The sequence below is a fragment of the Ochotona curzoniae genome, unplaced genomic scaffold (assembly GCF_017591425.1).
Source record: "Ochotona curzoniae isolate NIBS_2020 unplaced genomic scaffold, NIBS_Ocur_1.0 scaffold_1037, whole genome shotgun sequence".
NCBI lineage: Eukaryota > Metazoa > Chordata > Mammalia > Lagomorpha > Ochotonidae > Ochotona > Ochotona curzoniae.
The window spans coordinates 4652155-4669306 of record NW_024467083.1 but is presented as its reverse complement, the minus strand read 5'-3'; the positions used below and the strand labels follow the sequence as shown (position 1 = coordinate 4669306).

The following is a 17152-nucleotide window of genomic DNA, read 5'->3' as shown; positions in this document are numbered from 1 at the left end:
ACTGGGCCCAAGACTGTCACTTTTGAAAACAAACTACATATTTCATGTTTAAAAACATTTCCTTGAGTTAAGAAAATTGATATTCTCCTGTTTTGGACTTAGGAGATTAACTGTTTGCTTAGGTTACTTTCCAGTGCAGTCAGCTTCTTTAAAATAATGACTGGATTTCCAAAGGGCTTCATTTTAGTTTGTATTTATTGATCTGTTGTTCAATAGAATCCATTAGTCAGATGAGGGGGTGGGCAAAATGATAGTTTTCTGACCAACTTACATGACGCTAGAATCATCCAGAAAAATCAGAGGTAATTATATTTTCTTGAATAGTCATTCAAGTTTCAACTTAAGACTTCAGCTTTCATTTTCAAGTGAAAGTATCATGTCTTGCAGCTAAGGATCAGGGACTTGGTTCTCCTGGCTGGAGTAACAGTCCTCTACCTGGAAGAGTCTGTCTGTGCGTTTTGAACTAACAGAGCTCATTGTCAGGTCACTACTGGGCTAGAATTCTGGAAATGGTGAGGAAAAATCCATCTTCTATGTTGCCTTCTTGGCTTATATCTGTGAAGCAAAAAGTAAAAAGACAATTTGAATAAAATGTGTAAATGTCAGCTGTTGCAGAGTGTACTGCCTTCCCAGCATGCATTCCCTTTCTTCAACTTTGTGACAACAATGGTTTGAGTGGGGCAGGTCCAGCTTCGTATTAAACCAGAGGGGTAGGCTTGACTGGCCTAGGCCAACTGGTAAAGCCCTTCTTTTTCACCCATTCACTGTCTGTATAACTCATAGCATTCCTATGTTTGTGGATTACAGACGTACTCAATCTGTGTGAAGTTCAAAACTCACCAGGACAGTGTGGCACACTATATAAAACTGGGAACTACTGAACCATTGTGCCACCTCTGGTTGGCAGCTGCTAAGATGACCCTGCATGTTAGTGCCTCCTGGCATTCATACCCGATATTTGTACAATTCTCTCACGTGACAGTAAGCTGGACCCAATGACTATTTCCTAATAGAATACAGTAGAAAAAGTGGTGGGCTGCCACTTCTAGGACTGTGGCTTCTACTGTGGGGATCCTCTCCCACTGGCTCACTCTGAGGGAAGCTCCATGTCATGCTGTGAAGTATGCTAAGAGAGGCCCACCTGCAAAGAATGAGGAGAAAGTCTCAGATAACAGTCAGTGAAACTGCAGTTCTGAGTTTATTAACGGAACCTGTAAGTGAGCTTCAGAGTTCTCCTGGTGAGGTCTGCAGGCCCTGCAGACAGCTCAACGGCATCTTCAGGGAGGAACTTAAGTCAGAGGCCCCACAGCTCACCTTACCCAGATTCCTGACTGAGAAACTAAGATAAAAAAAAAGTTGGTTTTAAGCCACTAAATTTGAGTGATTTGTAAAAATTAAAGCAACAAAAAATATACTACTCTAATAAAAGCTAGCTAGAGCTACATGTTTTCCCTATTATTTGCAACTGAAAGCATATTAGTGTGTTATCTAACAGTGGTCTTGAAAATGTTACATTAAAATGTTTACACTCAAATCAATTTGCTATGTTTACAAAAATCATACAAAAACAGCCAATCTACCTATTTAAACTCATCTCCATTTCTCATATGGAAAATTACATAATAAAGCCCCTCATTTTCTAACAGTTCCTTTATAATACTGAAGAAGTATGGGCCAAGGATTGCCTTATTACTTACTAAACAAATGAACAATGTAAGGAACTAATGATTTCAGAGTAACGTCAAGTTCACTTAAAAGAGATTAATTGTTGAAAGTCTTCTGTTTTTTAAAGGAAATGTTTCCTACGAGGGATGAATTCCTTCAGTTGTAACATCAAAGCAGCACCTATCTGAGCACGTGGGAATGTGTGAAGTGAGGGAGGGAGGGAAGGAGAAAAGGAAGGAGAAGGGGGTGCACGCTGTGAGGGGCCGAGGAGCTGGAAGTCACCTGCTTATCTCCACAGGAGATGGCAGAGGTGCAGGCTGGATAAGAGGCGTTTTCACCCAGAGGTGGAAGATGAGGATGCCCACATGGATGGGGAGACCTGGTGCTGAAGCACATTGTTAGCTTCTGGGAAGAAACTTATCAAAGAGGACATGTGGGGACGCCTGCGCTTGAGGATAAAATTGATAGGGTTTCCTGAATTACAAGAAACAGGACTAAGTGCAACAGCTAGAAGGGAATTCCAGCAACCAGGACAGGACCCAGAGTAAGGGCAGACATGTGGCCAAGGTGGCTGAGATTGAAGGGCAATCAGGTCCTTCCTCAGCAAGCTGAAGGCACTCTGTTCTGTTCTTGGTGTTTAAAATTTCCAGTACGGAAAAATGTACACAGGCCAAAACGAAGGGAAAAAATTCAAGTAAAACAATTCAACTCACCATTTTGGTTGACAGCTTGTTCTAAATATGATGGTTAAACTTTCAAGGTCTTCATTCTTTAAATGTAATTCACTCAGCAGGGTGGCTAAGAACTGGGTAAACACATTTTCCCGTGAATGCTTCTCAATGCCAAGGATTGGGGCCAGTCTGAAACGATCCAAAGCACCAAGTGCACATCCATGAAATGAGCTGAGCTGAGGGACTCCCACCCTCACTGTAGCTGAGAGGCTCTGTGATCCAGCAAAATCCCCAGAGCGAGAAAGGTTAACTGACAAAGACAGAAGAGAAACCCCAGGAAAACAGCAAGGGATGAAACACTGTGAAGTATGGAAAGAACCTTAAATGCCTGAAAACTATAACGTATTCTTCATCATGCCAGCAAAAATTATTAATAAACTCACTACACTTGGGGAAGAAAGGTGGTAGAAAGAAACTCAGAACTGAGAAGTGGTTTAAAAGTGCAATTTACATGGACTACTGGGATTATGTCACTTTGGAAAAAAGCAATCAGTGATGAGCAAAGATCACCTTTTGAATTTATATATATTTTAAAATGTGAAACACTAAAAAATTTGAAAGGCAGGCAGGCAGACAGGCAGACACACAAAGACAAAAAGGACCATCTTCCATCAAGTGGTTCAGTCCTCAATGCCTGCCAGCGGGGGACCAGGCCAAAGCTGGGAGCCTGGAACTCAATCCGGCAAGACCCAAAGACTTGAGCCACTGCCCATTGCCTCCTGGGTGTGCAACAGCAGGAAGCTGGAATTGGAGGTGGAGCAAGGACTCAAACGTACTCTGAAACGGGATGTAAGCATTCCACGTGGTGCCTATACTGTTGAGCCAAATGCTTTCCTCTAGTATTTTAATTTTGAAACACTAAATAAATGAATTACATCTCACAAGGTACTTAATACCAACTTGATATGGGACAAATTGTTTTTTCCCTTCTAATCATTTCTAGTAAATGCCCTTAAAGAGTGACTGTTTATAATGGAATCTTTTTGTTGTTGTTTTAAGATTGATTGATCTGAAAGAGTTTCAAGAGAAAGGGAGAGATGGAGAGCGATCTTCCATCTGCTGGTTCATTCCCCAAATGATTACAATGGCCAGGGCTGGGCCAGGTCAAAGTCAGGACATTCTTGTTGGTCTACTATGTGAGTTCAGGGGCCCAAGTATTTCAGCCATTTCCCACTGCTCTCCCAAGCCTATTAGCAGAGAGCTGGATGGGAAGTGCGGTAGCTGGGAGCTGAATCAGCACCCTTATGGGATGTCGGTGACGCACGTAGCAGCTCCACCTGATACACCACAACTGGCCATAATGGAATCTTCAAAATAATTTTCCTTGAAATGTGATTAGTGAGTATGATCTCCAAGAAATGGAGCAAAATCTAATCATAAAGATTAAAAACCATTACCTTTCATAAATATTTTTTTTTATCTCTACAGACAGCACAGTTTGGAAAATCCTTACAAAATATATTCTTGGAAAGTTCTTGGGAAAAATTCCTTTAAGTTAAATAATTTTAAACTTCCCAAAACTCTTTTAGATGCATATCTGACCTTGGTCACTGCCACTGACTACATGAAGTACAGCCAAAACTCTCAGACTTAACAAAAAGCTAAAGAAATCAGAGCCAATCATTTTGGCAGTAGTGAATGTGGAATGGGAAATGTTATTATTTATTCCTTGCTTATCTCATAGAGAAAGCATAAGCAAAGGGAAAAATTTGTCAGAATTGTCCAAACATGGCTAGGACAGTAATAAATTCTCTTTAGCCCTCCAGGTATCTTAGCAAGAACTGAAGATTGGTTGATTAAAGGACTAGTCTATTTAGAAAAAATGGAGTTAATAACATGTACCTTAAAAGAGTACCACTGGGGCTGGCATTGTGGCACAGTAGGTTAAGTCTCTGCCTCTAGCACCAACATCCCATGTAGGCACTAGCTTGAGTACCAGCTATTGCACTTCTGATCCAGCTCCCTGCTAATGTGCCCGGGAAAGCAGCAGCAGATGGCTCCTTGGGCTCCTAGACCTGTGTGGGAGCTCCTATATCCAGAAGCAGCCCCTGGCTCCCAGCTTTGGATTGCCTCAACTCCAGCCACTGTGGCCATTTCAGGAGTGAGTCAGCAGACAGACGGAAGTGCTCTCTTTTCCTCCCCCATATGATATTTTAAGAGTACTACTAAAAAACTCCAATGCGATACTCCTGCATCACTTTTTAATCAATAACACTAATTTCTTTTTTTTAAGATTTATTTATTTTTTAAGATTTATATCCTCTCTGTCAGATATACAGAGAGGAAGATCTTCCGTCTGATGATTCACTCCCCTGGTGACCACAACAGCTGGAGTTTAGCCAATCCAAAGTCAGGAGTCAGGAGTCAGGAGCCTCTTCCAGTTCTCCCACGCGGGTGCAGGGTCCCAAGGCCTTGGGCCGTTCTCGACTACTTTCCCAGGCCACAAGCAGGGAGCTGGATGGGAAGTGGAGCTGCCGGGATTAGAACCGGTGCCCATATAGGATCCCAGTGCGTGCAAGGTGAGGACCTTAACCACTATGCCATTGTACCGGGCCCAATAACAGTAATTTCAACTAACTTCTGCTGTGTGCTACCCATGAGCACTAAAGCGATACCGGCTCTAAGCATGAAATTACCATTAACTACACAGTGATGTTGGAGATGAAGTTAGGAAACAAAGGCACACAGAAGTTGGATTTCCTTAAGGCCACAAAGTAAGTAGCAAGTCAGGGCTTTAAACCCAAGCAATTTACCCTCAAAAACTAGCTTGCTTGCTTGCTTGCTTGCTTTCTTTCCTTATCTCTCTCTCTCTTTTTCCTCCCCTTCCCTCTCATCTGCTCTCCTTTCCTCTTCCAAAGACCTGAGCCATCCTCTGGAAGTGGAGCAGCTGGAATATAAACTGGCACTCATACAGCATGCTGGAGCTTACAGGTAGAGTATTTGCCTGCTATGACACTGTGCTGGCCTCAAAAGCCCATTCTTAGAGCCAGTGTGCTACTCTTAACTCTTTAGTGGGACTTGCCTGACATGTGTACTGAGCCCTCGATAAACATGCTGAAAGAACTGAGTAAGTTTTTAAAAAGATTTACTAATTTTCATTTGAAAAGGCAGTCATAGAAAAAAAAGGAGAGACAGCAGGATCTTCTATCTGTTGGTTCCCAAATAGCTGTAATGGCTGGAGCTGGGCTAATCTGAACCCGGGAGCTTCTTTCAGGTCTCCCATGTGGGTGCAGGGGCCCATGGCCCCGCCCAGCCTCCGCTGCCCTCCCAGGCCACAAGCAGGGGGCTGGACTGGAAGAGGAGCAGCCTGGGACTTGATCTGGAGTGTAGATGAGATGCTGGTGCTGCAGGCAGACACCCAGCATGCTATTCACAGTGCCAGCCCCTAGAACCTGATCATTTCAACTTGCATTTCAGAACTGGAGGCCTCTAAGTGTACACACAGGAAGCAGTTGGCAGGCAGAAGGAAGTTTTGATAGAGAAATCATGCAGGGGATTGTGAAGGAGTATCAAGGTGAGGCCTGGAGATTGCTGCAGCCAGTCATCGGGCAGACAGGCAGGAATCTTCAGGCGTCTGAGGATTTCCTGGCCACCCTAACATGTGAGCGCTACGTGCTACTGGGAGACGAAAGTTAGCCAACAGATTTACTTTACCCTTATCTATCTCTTTGTACTTCCTTTTTGATAGTTAATTGAAAAGACTGCTTCCCTGCCCCTACCTCTCTAATATAGAATGTAAATGACTATGGAACCATAGACTATCCAGTTTCTAAAAGTTATAAGCTGACTTAAATTCCTTTTCTTGTAAGGGGAGGCACCTGGATACCTCTAAATCACTAATCACACATGGATTAATTCTGGAGAGTCACATAAAAAATTCATTTTGTGTTTAAAAGTATCCTCTTGGAAGCCAGGCTCATGAATACAAAGAACAAAGAATGGTTTTGACAAAATATGAAATTGCAATAAATAATATGTCAAGGAAAGATGCTGAGGCTTGAAAATTGGACTTAAAATTTTATGAATTATTCATTTAAAAGAATTATGACATTTCTATTTCTACTTTAAATGTAATTTATATTGAAGTTGGGTAAGGATTATATATTAATCTTTATGTGTCATGCTTTAATACATTTCATCACTTTAACAGCAGCTGGGAAGTGGCCCACTCTCCCAGCATGGCTGCTCCCTGTGCAGCTGCTTTACTTCGATATCACTTCTGCAGTAAGAGGCTCTGTGTCTGCTTGCATAGATGAAGCACAGGCAAGATCTCAGCATTCTCGCAGCCTACCATGTCTTAGTTTGCTGTTTCCATTGTCAAAGATGCTCCTAACCAACTACTGTTTTTTTTTTTTTTACGAGGGCTTGCTGTGTCATTGACAGGTGTTACGGGGCTGCCCTGGGTTTAGGTGTCCATCTGCCATGGAGGAATAGTGCACTGAGCTTGGAGTCCGAGTCTCTCTTTGTTAGCAATGATCCTAGAAGAGGATTTTGTGAACCATCAAGCACTGAGCATCACAGTCCCTTTGTGTGTGCTTAGAACCAGGTTCACTGACAAAGGAACAAATACTCATTCCTGGACCTGTTCTCTGCATGGTCAGTTACGGTGTCCTCACTGCCACATCCAGAGCCTCTTTGGAATTCTTTTCTCAGTTGACTGCAGCATGTGATGGCTTTCTCCCTTCCTAGAATTCTGTTTTGGCATTATGTTCAAATTTGAATGTCTGGTCCCTCATTTCCATTCAAACATGCTGGAATTAGACACTTAGTCGTTTTAAACTCTTACCCCTAGTCTGTCACCTACTAACTGTCCCTTAAATCCCTTCCATCTGCTGTAGTCATACTGTCCCTGTCCTAATGCCAATGCCTGGACTACTGCCTTAGCTTCCTAAGACTAAGTGGTCTCCTGCTCCAATCCATTCTTCACATTTGCCATCATGGTCTTCTTTCACAGATCTCATCATGTCACTCTGCTCTTTAATAGCTACTCATAAGAGAAATCTATTTTCTTTTGGCTTCCTTTTTTTACTGTTCAGTCACATGAATGCATACTCACAATTATTTCAAATAATATAGAAGTATGTACCATTAGTTATATAAATTTTGTATTACCCACTAGGCTATGGAAGAGTGAGATCACATTGTATTTATTCAATCTTTTTTTAAAAAGACAAGCATTTAAAATTATTCTTTCAGAGGCTGGTGTTATGGTGCAGTAGATTAAACTGCTACCTTGAATGTAACATCCCATATTGGTGCTGGTTTGAGTCCTGGCTGCTCCACTTCTGATCAAGCTCTTGCTGCCACTCAAATGGGAGGCCCAGATGGAGTTCCTGGATCCTTGTGTCAGCCTGGCCCAGCCCTGGCTATTGTGGCCATTTGGGGAGTGACCTAATGGATGGAAGATATTTCTCTGTTTCCCTTTTTATTCTGCCTTTCAAATAAATACATACACATAAAAAATAATTCTGCAGCCTCTAATAGTGATTATTAAGAAATAATAAATTGGACATTAATAACTTCTACTTCAGTAAAAAATAGAAATATTCCACAGGGGGCTTAGGCAGGAAATACCTTTTCAGTACTGAGCATTTGACTGATAGTAAAACTGAAGAATTTAAAGTTTAATAAACTGCTTTTGAATATGACTAAAAATCTCTTAAGATGATGCTAGTAGGACGGCTTAATATAATCAATATAGACAATAAAAACAAGAGGAAAAATTTCTCATGAAAACTCCACTGTTTGAAGTTTCAATTCTGAAAACACAGACAGTATTCTCTAACTTGTTCTTTACCATATGGTGAGTGGCATGACAACAGAACCAAGAAGCCAGTGTCAAACTGAATCTTATTGATAAGGCCTTTATTTAGCCGACTGTTCCACATATGCTACACATCAAAAGGAGGGAATGTAAATCAGGTAAGGACAGGTACCATCCATTTGTTAATACTGAATTATCAAACAACATCTGGCTAATAGGATTAAGTGTAGAGGTAAGAAGAGTTCCAAAGTTTGGGCATGACAACTGAAATGAGAGATGCTTAAGTTACTATTTTTAAAGCAATGCTTCCATCCAAGGGCTTAGAGAAGTGTGAACTCTTGGTGGAGTCTCGGAAGTAAGGTGTCTATAATTTAGAGGTCACTGTCATATACTGTAACAACAGAGAAAACCACATCAAGGGTCCAAGTTGCAGTTTCTGTTTACTGAACAAGTGGAGCTAAACAATGGATGGACTGTATATTATTCATCTCTGGTTGTGCAATACAAACTGAACCTGAATTTTAAAATGAGCTTCCCCTTCTGGTCCATGCTGCTGCAGGTCTACTGACCCGCTGGGGACTCTAAACCACAGCACCCAGAACACTGGACTTCACACACAATCTGAACTGATTTTTCCCTGACCAATCCTGGGGGATGTGAGCGAAGACTACATCTGGCTTCGAGGGAGTTTCCTGAGAGTTCACTTGGTTTTCAAATTCACAGAAGTAGACTGGTAGACTTATAAAATGACAATGAACATCACTCTTCATGTGCAACATAGTCTTACTGGAAGAGTCGTGAGAATGTCTATATGAATAAATGTCACCAGAAAGCATGCTTCTCTATGGTTTGGGGTTGGAGGAAGGGACAGGAAGTGAAAAGCCACATTCTTTTCTGTACCTATCAGATTTGAGAAATTACTAGGTTCATGCAGAGTTCGGCTGCAGTAGGAAAACCTGTGTTCTACTGATTACCATACAGAAAGGTGATAAAATGCAAAGACCACGAAAAGGTAATGTTAGAGGTTTCAAAGATTTTTTTTTTTCAGCATTCACTCACTTTCTCATCCTTCAGCAATCAGAGCTGGGAAGAAGGCAATGTTTCAAAGTTTACATGCACAAAAACTGTAATTATTACTTTACCAATGAAAACAAACAAGTATTATAAGACCTGACACTTTGGTGGCTTAGAATCAAACAAAAGCCTTCTGGGATAGATGCATCTGTGTCAGTAATGGCACAGGTAAGAATCAAAAAGATTATGTTTTACTTCATGATCTTATTTTACGAGGCTATAGCACCTAATTTCTTCGAGTATGATTTAGTCTAAGCTTATTCAACTTATTTCTGTTTATTTTTAAATTTTGTAGTAATATGCAATACTTCACAGCTGAAGTTCTTGAGACTATGGAGAGGGTAAGGGATTTATCTGGTGTTATCCTGGTTAGGAACAGTGCTAAAATGAATGCCTTTATCACAAAGGTATCCTGCTTAACTGTTAAGTCCCACTATTTCTCCTTGCATGGTAGTGGCAACTGTCACCTTGGCCATGTCGAATTCTAAAGAATGGGTTGGGATTTTCCCTTCTGTACATGAGCAAGTGGTAAATGATAAAGCATTAAACCAGAATAACTCTGTCCGCACAACCACACCTTCAAACTGAAACACGGGAGAGCTGTGACCAGTAACACAAAGGGTCAAAATGTCATCTATTTACAGAAAATTGAGGGCTGACACAAACCCCAGACATTTTACAAAATGCCTCCCTTATGTACTGAAATCAAGAAATTCTGGTTTATACTTTCAAAAGGAATTTTATCCATACATTTAGGGTTCCTCAAATGACAGTAATTAGAACTTCATGTTTAACATTACTCTTTACCACTTTTCTACTTTCCTGCTTCTTACTGAAGAGGAGACAGAAGACTCAATCTCTGCAATGTGCGGTTCTCCCACATACAAGGCCAGCGAGACACAGGGAAAGATAAAAAGTGATCTTCTGAATGGAATTTAAAAGTATTGGGTCATCTATGATAGTATTAGCGAGTTCATATGCTGTGTTGATGTTGTTTTTAAATAAACATGGTTTATTATGGACAAGGAAACAAGTGTTAGAAGGAAAGAGCTAACTCTAAAATCAGACACTAAAATAGGTGGTGGGTCACTTTCTAAACAGGAACAAACGAGTTTACTTGAAAAATGCGAGTTTGCTTCCTAGTTGTTCCCTTTGACTCAGGATCTCAACCACAAAATCAAATATAAGAAGCTACAACGATTTCCAAGTTTGTAAAGAAAGTTTTTATGAGGCTGACGTTAGTTTTTAACCTTTTTGTGAAGCTGTAGCAAGTGTTAACTCCAAGGTGACACTTAAGTCAATTTCTTAAGGTCATGTAAGTCACTACAAAATGAGAAAATAACCCCAGAAGCACTCCCACTAAGTCTACATCTCTAACCACCAGACCACATATGCTCACATGTCTGATTCATTTTAAGAACTGAGTAGATCTCATGATTTTCAAAATCTCACTTACATATGCTCCTCAAATAATTTAGAAATCATTACAAAATAAAACACATCAATGCAAACAGACACATCTACTGCTTCTAGTGAATTCTTTCTCTAGAACAGCGAGGAGGCATCTTCTACCATGGTTAGCTCACAAGGACTTCACAAGAAAGCTACATGCTTCTCATCAAGCAAACTCTGGTAGACCAGCCAAGTCAACTGGCCTGGCACTTCTCCACATGGCACATTAGTAAGCAGTGGAACTAAGATACCAGTTCTCAATTCTCACATAAGGAACTAAAAAATTACTTAGGCCCCACTCAAGACTGGAGAATTAAAATCTGAATCAGTCATTAGAATTTTAAAAAATTTTTAAAGATTTACTTTATTTTTATTGCAAACTCAGATATACAGAGAGGAGGAGAGATAGAGAGGAAGATCTTCCATCCGATGATTCACTCCCCCGGTGACCACAACAGCTGCTGCTGTGCCGATCCAAAACCATGAGCCATGAGCCATGAGCCAGGAACCTCCTCCATGTCTCCCATGTGGGTGCAGGGTCCCAAGGTTTTGTGCTGTCCTCGACTACCTTCTCAGGCCACAAACAGAGAGCTGAATGGGAAGTGGAGCTGCCAGGACTAGAACCAGTGCCCATATGGGATCCCGGAGCATTCAAGGCAAGGACTTTAGCTGTTAGGCCACGGTGCCACGTCCAGTCATTAGAATTTTTTCAAAGCTCTCTATATGACTCTGATATATTATTACTTTTGAGAACCACAGATTTAAACACCTATTAAAATTTTAATTGTGTATATGGAATATATGAAATCTTTTCTCCTTGCACTAATAAAAGTAAAAAATGATGTTGCAAAAAATGACAACATAGTGAGACTTTATTTGAAAGGCAGAGTGACATTCTGCGCTCATTAGTCCACTCCCGAAATAGCCACAATGGCTGACATTGAGCCAGGTTGAATCCCTATCAGGGTTTCCCAAATGGGTGGTAGGGGCCCAAGTATTTGGGTCATCACCTGCTGTTTTCCTAAGGAGCTGGATGGAAAAAAGAGCAGCTAGGACTTGAACTGGTTCTCTAATACAGGATACTGGTGTTGCCAACCTCCTGGTCATTTCTTAAACTTGCTCATTGCACTGCTGGAAGAAATGAAAAAGTAAAGGAAATAAGGGGCTGCCACTGTGGGGCAGCATGTATAGCTGTGATCTGCAATGCCAGCAGCCCCCATATGGGTGCCTGCTCAAGTCTCAGCTGCTTCACTTCTGATCCAGCTCCCTGCTAATGGCCTGGGGAAGAGCAGTGGAGTATTTCCCAAGTGTTTGGGCACCTCAGGGCAGAAGCCCTGAGAGAAGCTTCTGGTACTTGTCTTTAGCCTGGCCCAGCTACAGAGGTCATCTGGGGAATGAATCCGAGGATAGATGATCTATTTCTGTCTTTTGCTCTCTTTTTCAAATAAATAAATCTTTTAAAAAAGAAAAACAATAATAAATAAAAATTGCACAAGGTGAAAGGAATATTGTCTAAAAGAGACACTGCACTTCTGGTTAAACACGGAAGACATTACTTTTACCTCTGAGGGGTTAAGGAGAGCTTCTAAGCAAGTGATGAATTTGACCTGGGCCTAGAATGCTTGGACAGAGGTGAGAAAAAGAAAGGCATTTCAAGCTGAGGCCACAGTAAGGGGGCACAATACAAGTACCTGAAAGAGAAACTTAGAGGGGCCTTGAACTTCAAGCAAAATAATGTGATAGGAGCTGGAAAGTCATTAGGTTCTGAACAAAAGTCTGTTTTCATCAGACTTTACTGAGATGATTATTACAGCTGAAGGAAGGTGGACTAGTTGAATGAAGCTACATGTGGCAAGCAGATGAGTCAGGAAAGCTATGATTATAAGTAGTCTGGTAGCTGTGGAAATCGAGGGGAAAAAATGTACAAAAGAAAAGCTAAAAGGACTTAGCAACTGACAGCAGTGAGAAGCACAGAAGTCGGGAGGATGTTGTGGTGGAGCAGTTAAAACACCCACAATCCCGTATTAGAAAGCCAGGGTTTGAGTCTCGTTTTGATCCAGCTCCCTGCAATTGTGTACCTTGCTTGGTTGCAGGTGATGGCTGAAATGTGTGAGTCCCTGCCACCTGTGTGGGAGACCCAGAATGCAGTTCCAAACTCCTGATTTCAGCTTGGCACTGGATATTGCATGCATCTGAAGAGTGAACCAAAAGATGACAGACTTTTTTTTTTTCCCTGCTTTGCCTTTCAAATAAATAAGCAAAGCCTAAAAATAAAGATAATTTTAATTCCAGGTAATTAAAAAGATACAAATGCCACCAAAAGAAAAGGGATGTCTGAAAGGGAAGATGAAATCAATCTCAAATATGAATTTGAAATGCCTGAGGAATATTCAAATGGAGATGCCCTCCTCTCCAATAAACTATTCTACAAATTTTCTGTCTCTTTTGGCTAGAGTCTGATCTTTTTTTCTTTATAAAGATTTAATTTTTATTTGAAAGGCAGAGTTACAGAGAGAGGGAAAGACAGATTTTTCATCATTTGGTTCACTCCCCAATGACCACAATAGCAGGAGTTGGGCTGATCCAAAGTCAGGAGCCTTGATCTTCTGGGTCTCCCACATGGGGGAGTTAAACTGGGAAGTGGAGCAGCCGGGATATGAACTGATGCCCATCCTAGATGCTGGAGTTGCACGTAGAGGCCCACTACAACGGCACTAGGCCCGATCCAGATTCTGTTAATAATTCTCTGCCATTGCTATTTTCATTCTTTACACGATCAGCATTGAGAATTTGTTATGCATGGTTTAAACATTTCTCCCTTCTAAACATATATTTTGCTCCATTGTTACTCATTTTTTCCTGACTCAGAAGATGTTTCTTTCTTGTTCAAGCAATTTCATTTCCCTTTGTCCACTGATTCCACATCCTTGTACATCCTGTAAGATGCTGCTCTTGCGTGTTTAACATCTTCCCAGACACTTTTATTTACTGCCTCCTCCTTTGCCCTACAAACATGGTTAAGGTTCTTCTGTACAGAACAAATTGTTGGTGCTCACACTCTCTCACCCTTATCACATCTCTCAGCAGAGAAGTTTTCATTAACTGGCTTCACTTTCTTATTTATAGGAAGCTGGGATACAGAGGCTCACATCTTCAACTTAGGTAAACTTTCTTTCCACTGGCAGATTACATGCATCTTTTATCCTACCTTCAAATATACCTATCTCAATACAGAACCTTAAATGTAGAGACTTAGTTAATGGCATTTAATCTTCCAGCTTTGGATCTAATTTTGGAGTAAGTCAAGATTGTGTTTCAGTGTTTCAGATGAGTGGTGTTTTTTCTGCACTCAAGCAATAATCTGACAATTGCTTTATTCTCATGAATCATTTTTGTAATGCAGCTGATTTGTCATTCATTAAAAACAGTATATTTGAAAAAAAACACTATATTTGGAGATGTAGATAATGAAAAGCATACTAGAAAATGAGTAAACAAATGAGACTGTGAAATCATCTACAAAATTAAGGTATTATGATTTTATCCCTTCAGACATGGCAAGTATTTATGAAGCAGTTAGCAGCAGTTTCCAAAAATGCCTTTGGTGCATTGAGATTTTCAGTAATAAGCCTTATGTATGTTGTTATACTAGCTTATCTTTTTTTTTTTTTTTAAAGATTTATTTTTATTATTTTTTATTGGAAAGGTGGATATACAGAGAGGAGAGACAGAGAGGAAGATCTTCCGTCCGATGATTCACTCCCCAAGTGAGCGCAATGGGTCGATACTATGCCGATCCGAAGCCAGGAGCCTCTTCCGGGTCTCCCACGCGGGTGCAGGGTCCCAAAGCTTTGGGCCGTCCTCCACTGCCTTCCCGGGCCACGGGCAGGGAGCTGGAAGGGAAGTGGGGCTGCCGGGATTAGAACCGGCGCCCATATGGGATCCCGGGCGTGCAAGGCGAGGACTTAACCACTTGCGCCACCGCGCCGGGCCCTACTAGCTTATCTTTTAACACAGGGTATTCCTGAGTTGTACGAAAATGCAAAAAATCCCAACTCCCATACATTTATGATGGATGGGAGGACAACACAAAGCCAGATAATTCCAAACCTTCTTTCACCCCTGGGCTTTTATATCTGCAGAAATATTTAAATAAGGAGAAAAAGGCATCAGGCATCATTTGAATTTTAAAACTCCCAAGAATCATATGACTTCACTATTAACTAAAATGACCAGAATGAGAAAAGTCAGAGGCAGGGAAATATTTAAAAGGTTTCTAGTCTGTAATATGTGATCTAAATGGAAATACTTAAAGACAACAGATAAAATACAGTAATTGGTGATCAGGATCTTGAATTTAACAAGCATTCTTAATAGACCTGGAATATATATATATATAATTTTTTAAATTTTCTAATGTTCATTCAGTACTGCAAGACTATTTAATAAAAATACAGTTAAATGTAAAATAAGTTAGGGAAAGAGTTTGCCTCTAAAGTGAAAATTTCCATTAGGGTTCATTAATATTTGATAAATACTTCCAATTCAATGAACCAATATCAACATGTAAAACACTTAAAGAATTCTTCAGAAGTGTGTGTGTGTGTAATGCATCAGGGAAGTAACTAGAAGATTTTGTGCTTTATTGACCTATGTGGTGATGAACTGGTCTACAATAAATTCTGTCTTCAGTCCAATTCTAGTTTATCAGACTATAGAAGGTAAAACCGTGAGTCCAAGGTGATGAGAGAAACAATACATTTCTGAATTAAACACTCTTAAAAATTAAAATATTTACTAATTATATTATAAAAGATATATGTTTGCTAATTTTTATTAAATATTTTATAAGAAATTTGTTTTTAAACAGCAATGCTAGATTTGGTTAAAAACAGCAATTCCTTATAGGCTAAATAGGTACATGTCTATTATGCTACACTTATCCTAGAAAATACGAATCATTACAAAGACTTTGTAATGAAAGTTTTCTTTTATTATAATTGACTGTTGCTTTTTATGTGTAATATAATTTTAAAATAAATATTTAGTTGAAAGCAAGAGTTAGGGAGAGACAAAGAATCTTCCATGTGCTGTTTTGCTCCAGGAAAGCCAATGGCCAGGGCTGGGCTGGCTGATATCAGCAGGCAGGAGCTTTATTCAGGCTGCCCGTGTAGAAGGCGGGGCCCAAGCACCGGGGCCATCCTTCATGGCTTTCCTCGGCAGCTGGATCAGAAGCAGACCAGTCAGGACAGAGCCCTGTCCAAACGGGATGCTGGCCATCGTGCAGGTGAGCACTACCCACTAGGCCATACCATTAGTTTCTCATTTGATTTATTCTACACATATGCCCTGAGTGCTTACTAAGTTCCAAATGGATGCTTGGCAAGCAAGTGAAAAAGTCATCTAGACAATGTCCTCAACTATATGGAGATTATATTTTGCTAAGAAAATGTTTTCAAATTCACCTCATTTACTATAGATTTATTTCCTGGTTTAGCACTATCTCTTATTCTCATATACAAACATTTATGTATATATCTAAAAAGAATCTTGTGACCCAAACATGTATGTTCCTAACACTGATTTGTGGATTAGAAAAGAAATAAGAATATGGTGGGGAAGAGAATCACCAGAATTAAACACAGCAGCAGCAGAGAAATGCTATCTTAGGAGCTGTGGTATAGCGGGTTAAGCTGCCTGGCATTTCAATGCCAGCATCCCAAATGGGTGCCAGTTCAAGTCCTGGCTGCTTCACTGCCTATTCAGTTTCCTGCTGATGTGCCTGGGAAAGCAGATGATCCATATGGGGAACCTGGATGAAGTTCCAGGCTCCTGGCTTTGGTCTGGCTATGTTCTGGCCATTAAGGCCATTTTGGGAGTAAATCAGCACATGGAAGCACTCTTTCTCTATAACTGCTTTTCAAACAATCAATTAATCAATGTTTAAAAAGAAAAGAAATTCTAGGGCCTGGCATGATAGCGTAGTGCTTAAAGCCCTCGCCTTACATGTGCTGGGACCCCATATAAGCGCAGTTTCTAATCCTGGCGGCCCTGCCTCCCATCCAGCTCCCTGCTTGAGGCCTGGGAAAGCAGAAGAGGATGGCCCAAAGCCTTGGGACCCTGCACCCATGTGGGAGGGAGACCTGGAGGAGCTCCTGGATCCTGTCTTTGGAACGGCGAGTACCTGCCTTTACAGTCATTTTGGGATTGAATCATTGGACGGAAGATCTGTCTCTCCTCCTCTCTGTACATCCACCTTTCCAATAAAACCAAATAAATCTTTTTTTTTTTAAAAAAAAAGAAATTCTGCCCTATATTAATTGTCCTAGGTGAACTCACTGCTATGTGGTAGAAGGGAGCAAGAATCAATCAAGAGGCAGTGGCAGTAATTAAACAGTAACATGTGTTTTTGGAAGCAGAAACATGTTAGATTTGGGTCATTCACTTTTTTTTTTAAAGACTTCCG

The 17152-nt window shown here is 40.7% G+C and overlaps 1 protein-coding gene across 1 annotated transcript in view; it reads right to left on the bottom strand.

Moving 5' to 3' along the window:
- Positions 1-350: 350 nt before the first annotated feature.
- The window catches only part of RPAP2 (RNA polymerase II associated protein 2), a 77148-nt gene continuing 60346 nt past the window's right edge, over positions 351-17152 (bottom strand). Inside the window, exons 12-13 of the mRNA XM_040998338.1 lie at positions 2379-2525; positions 351-555 (exon numbers count right to left, since the gene is read on the bottom strand). Coding sequence (XP_040854272.1) covers position 555; positions 2379-2525 — 148 coding nt within the window. The 3' untranslated portion in view covers positions 351-554. The remainder of the gene's footprint in view (positions 556-2378; positions 2526-17152) is intronic.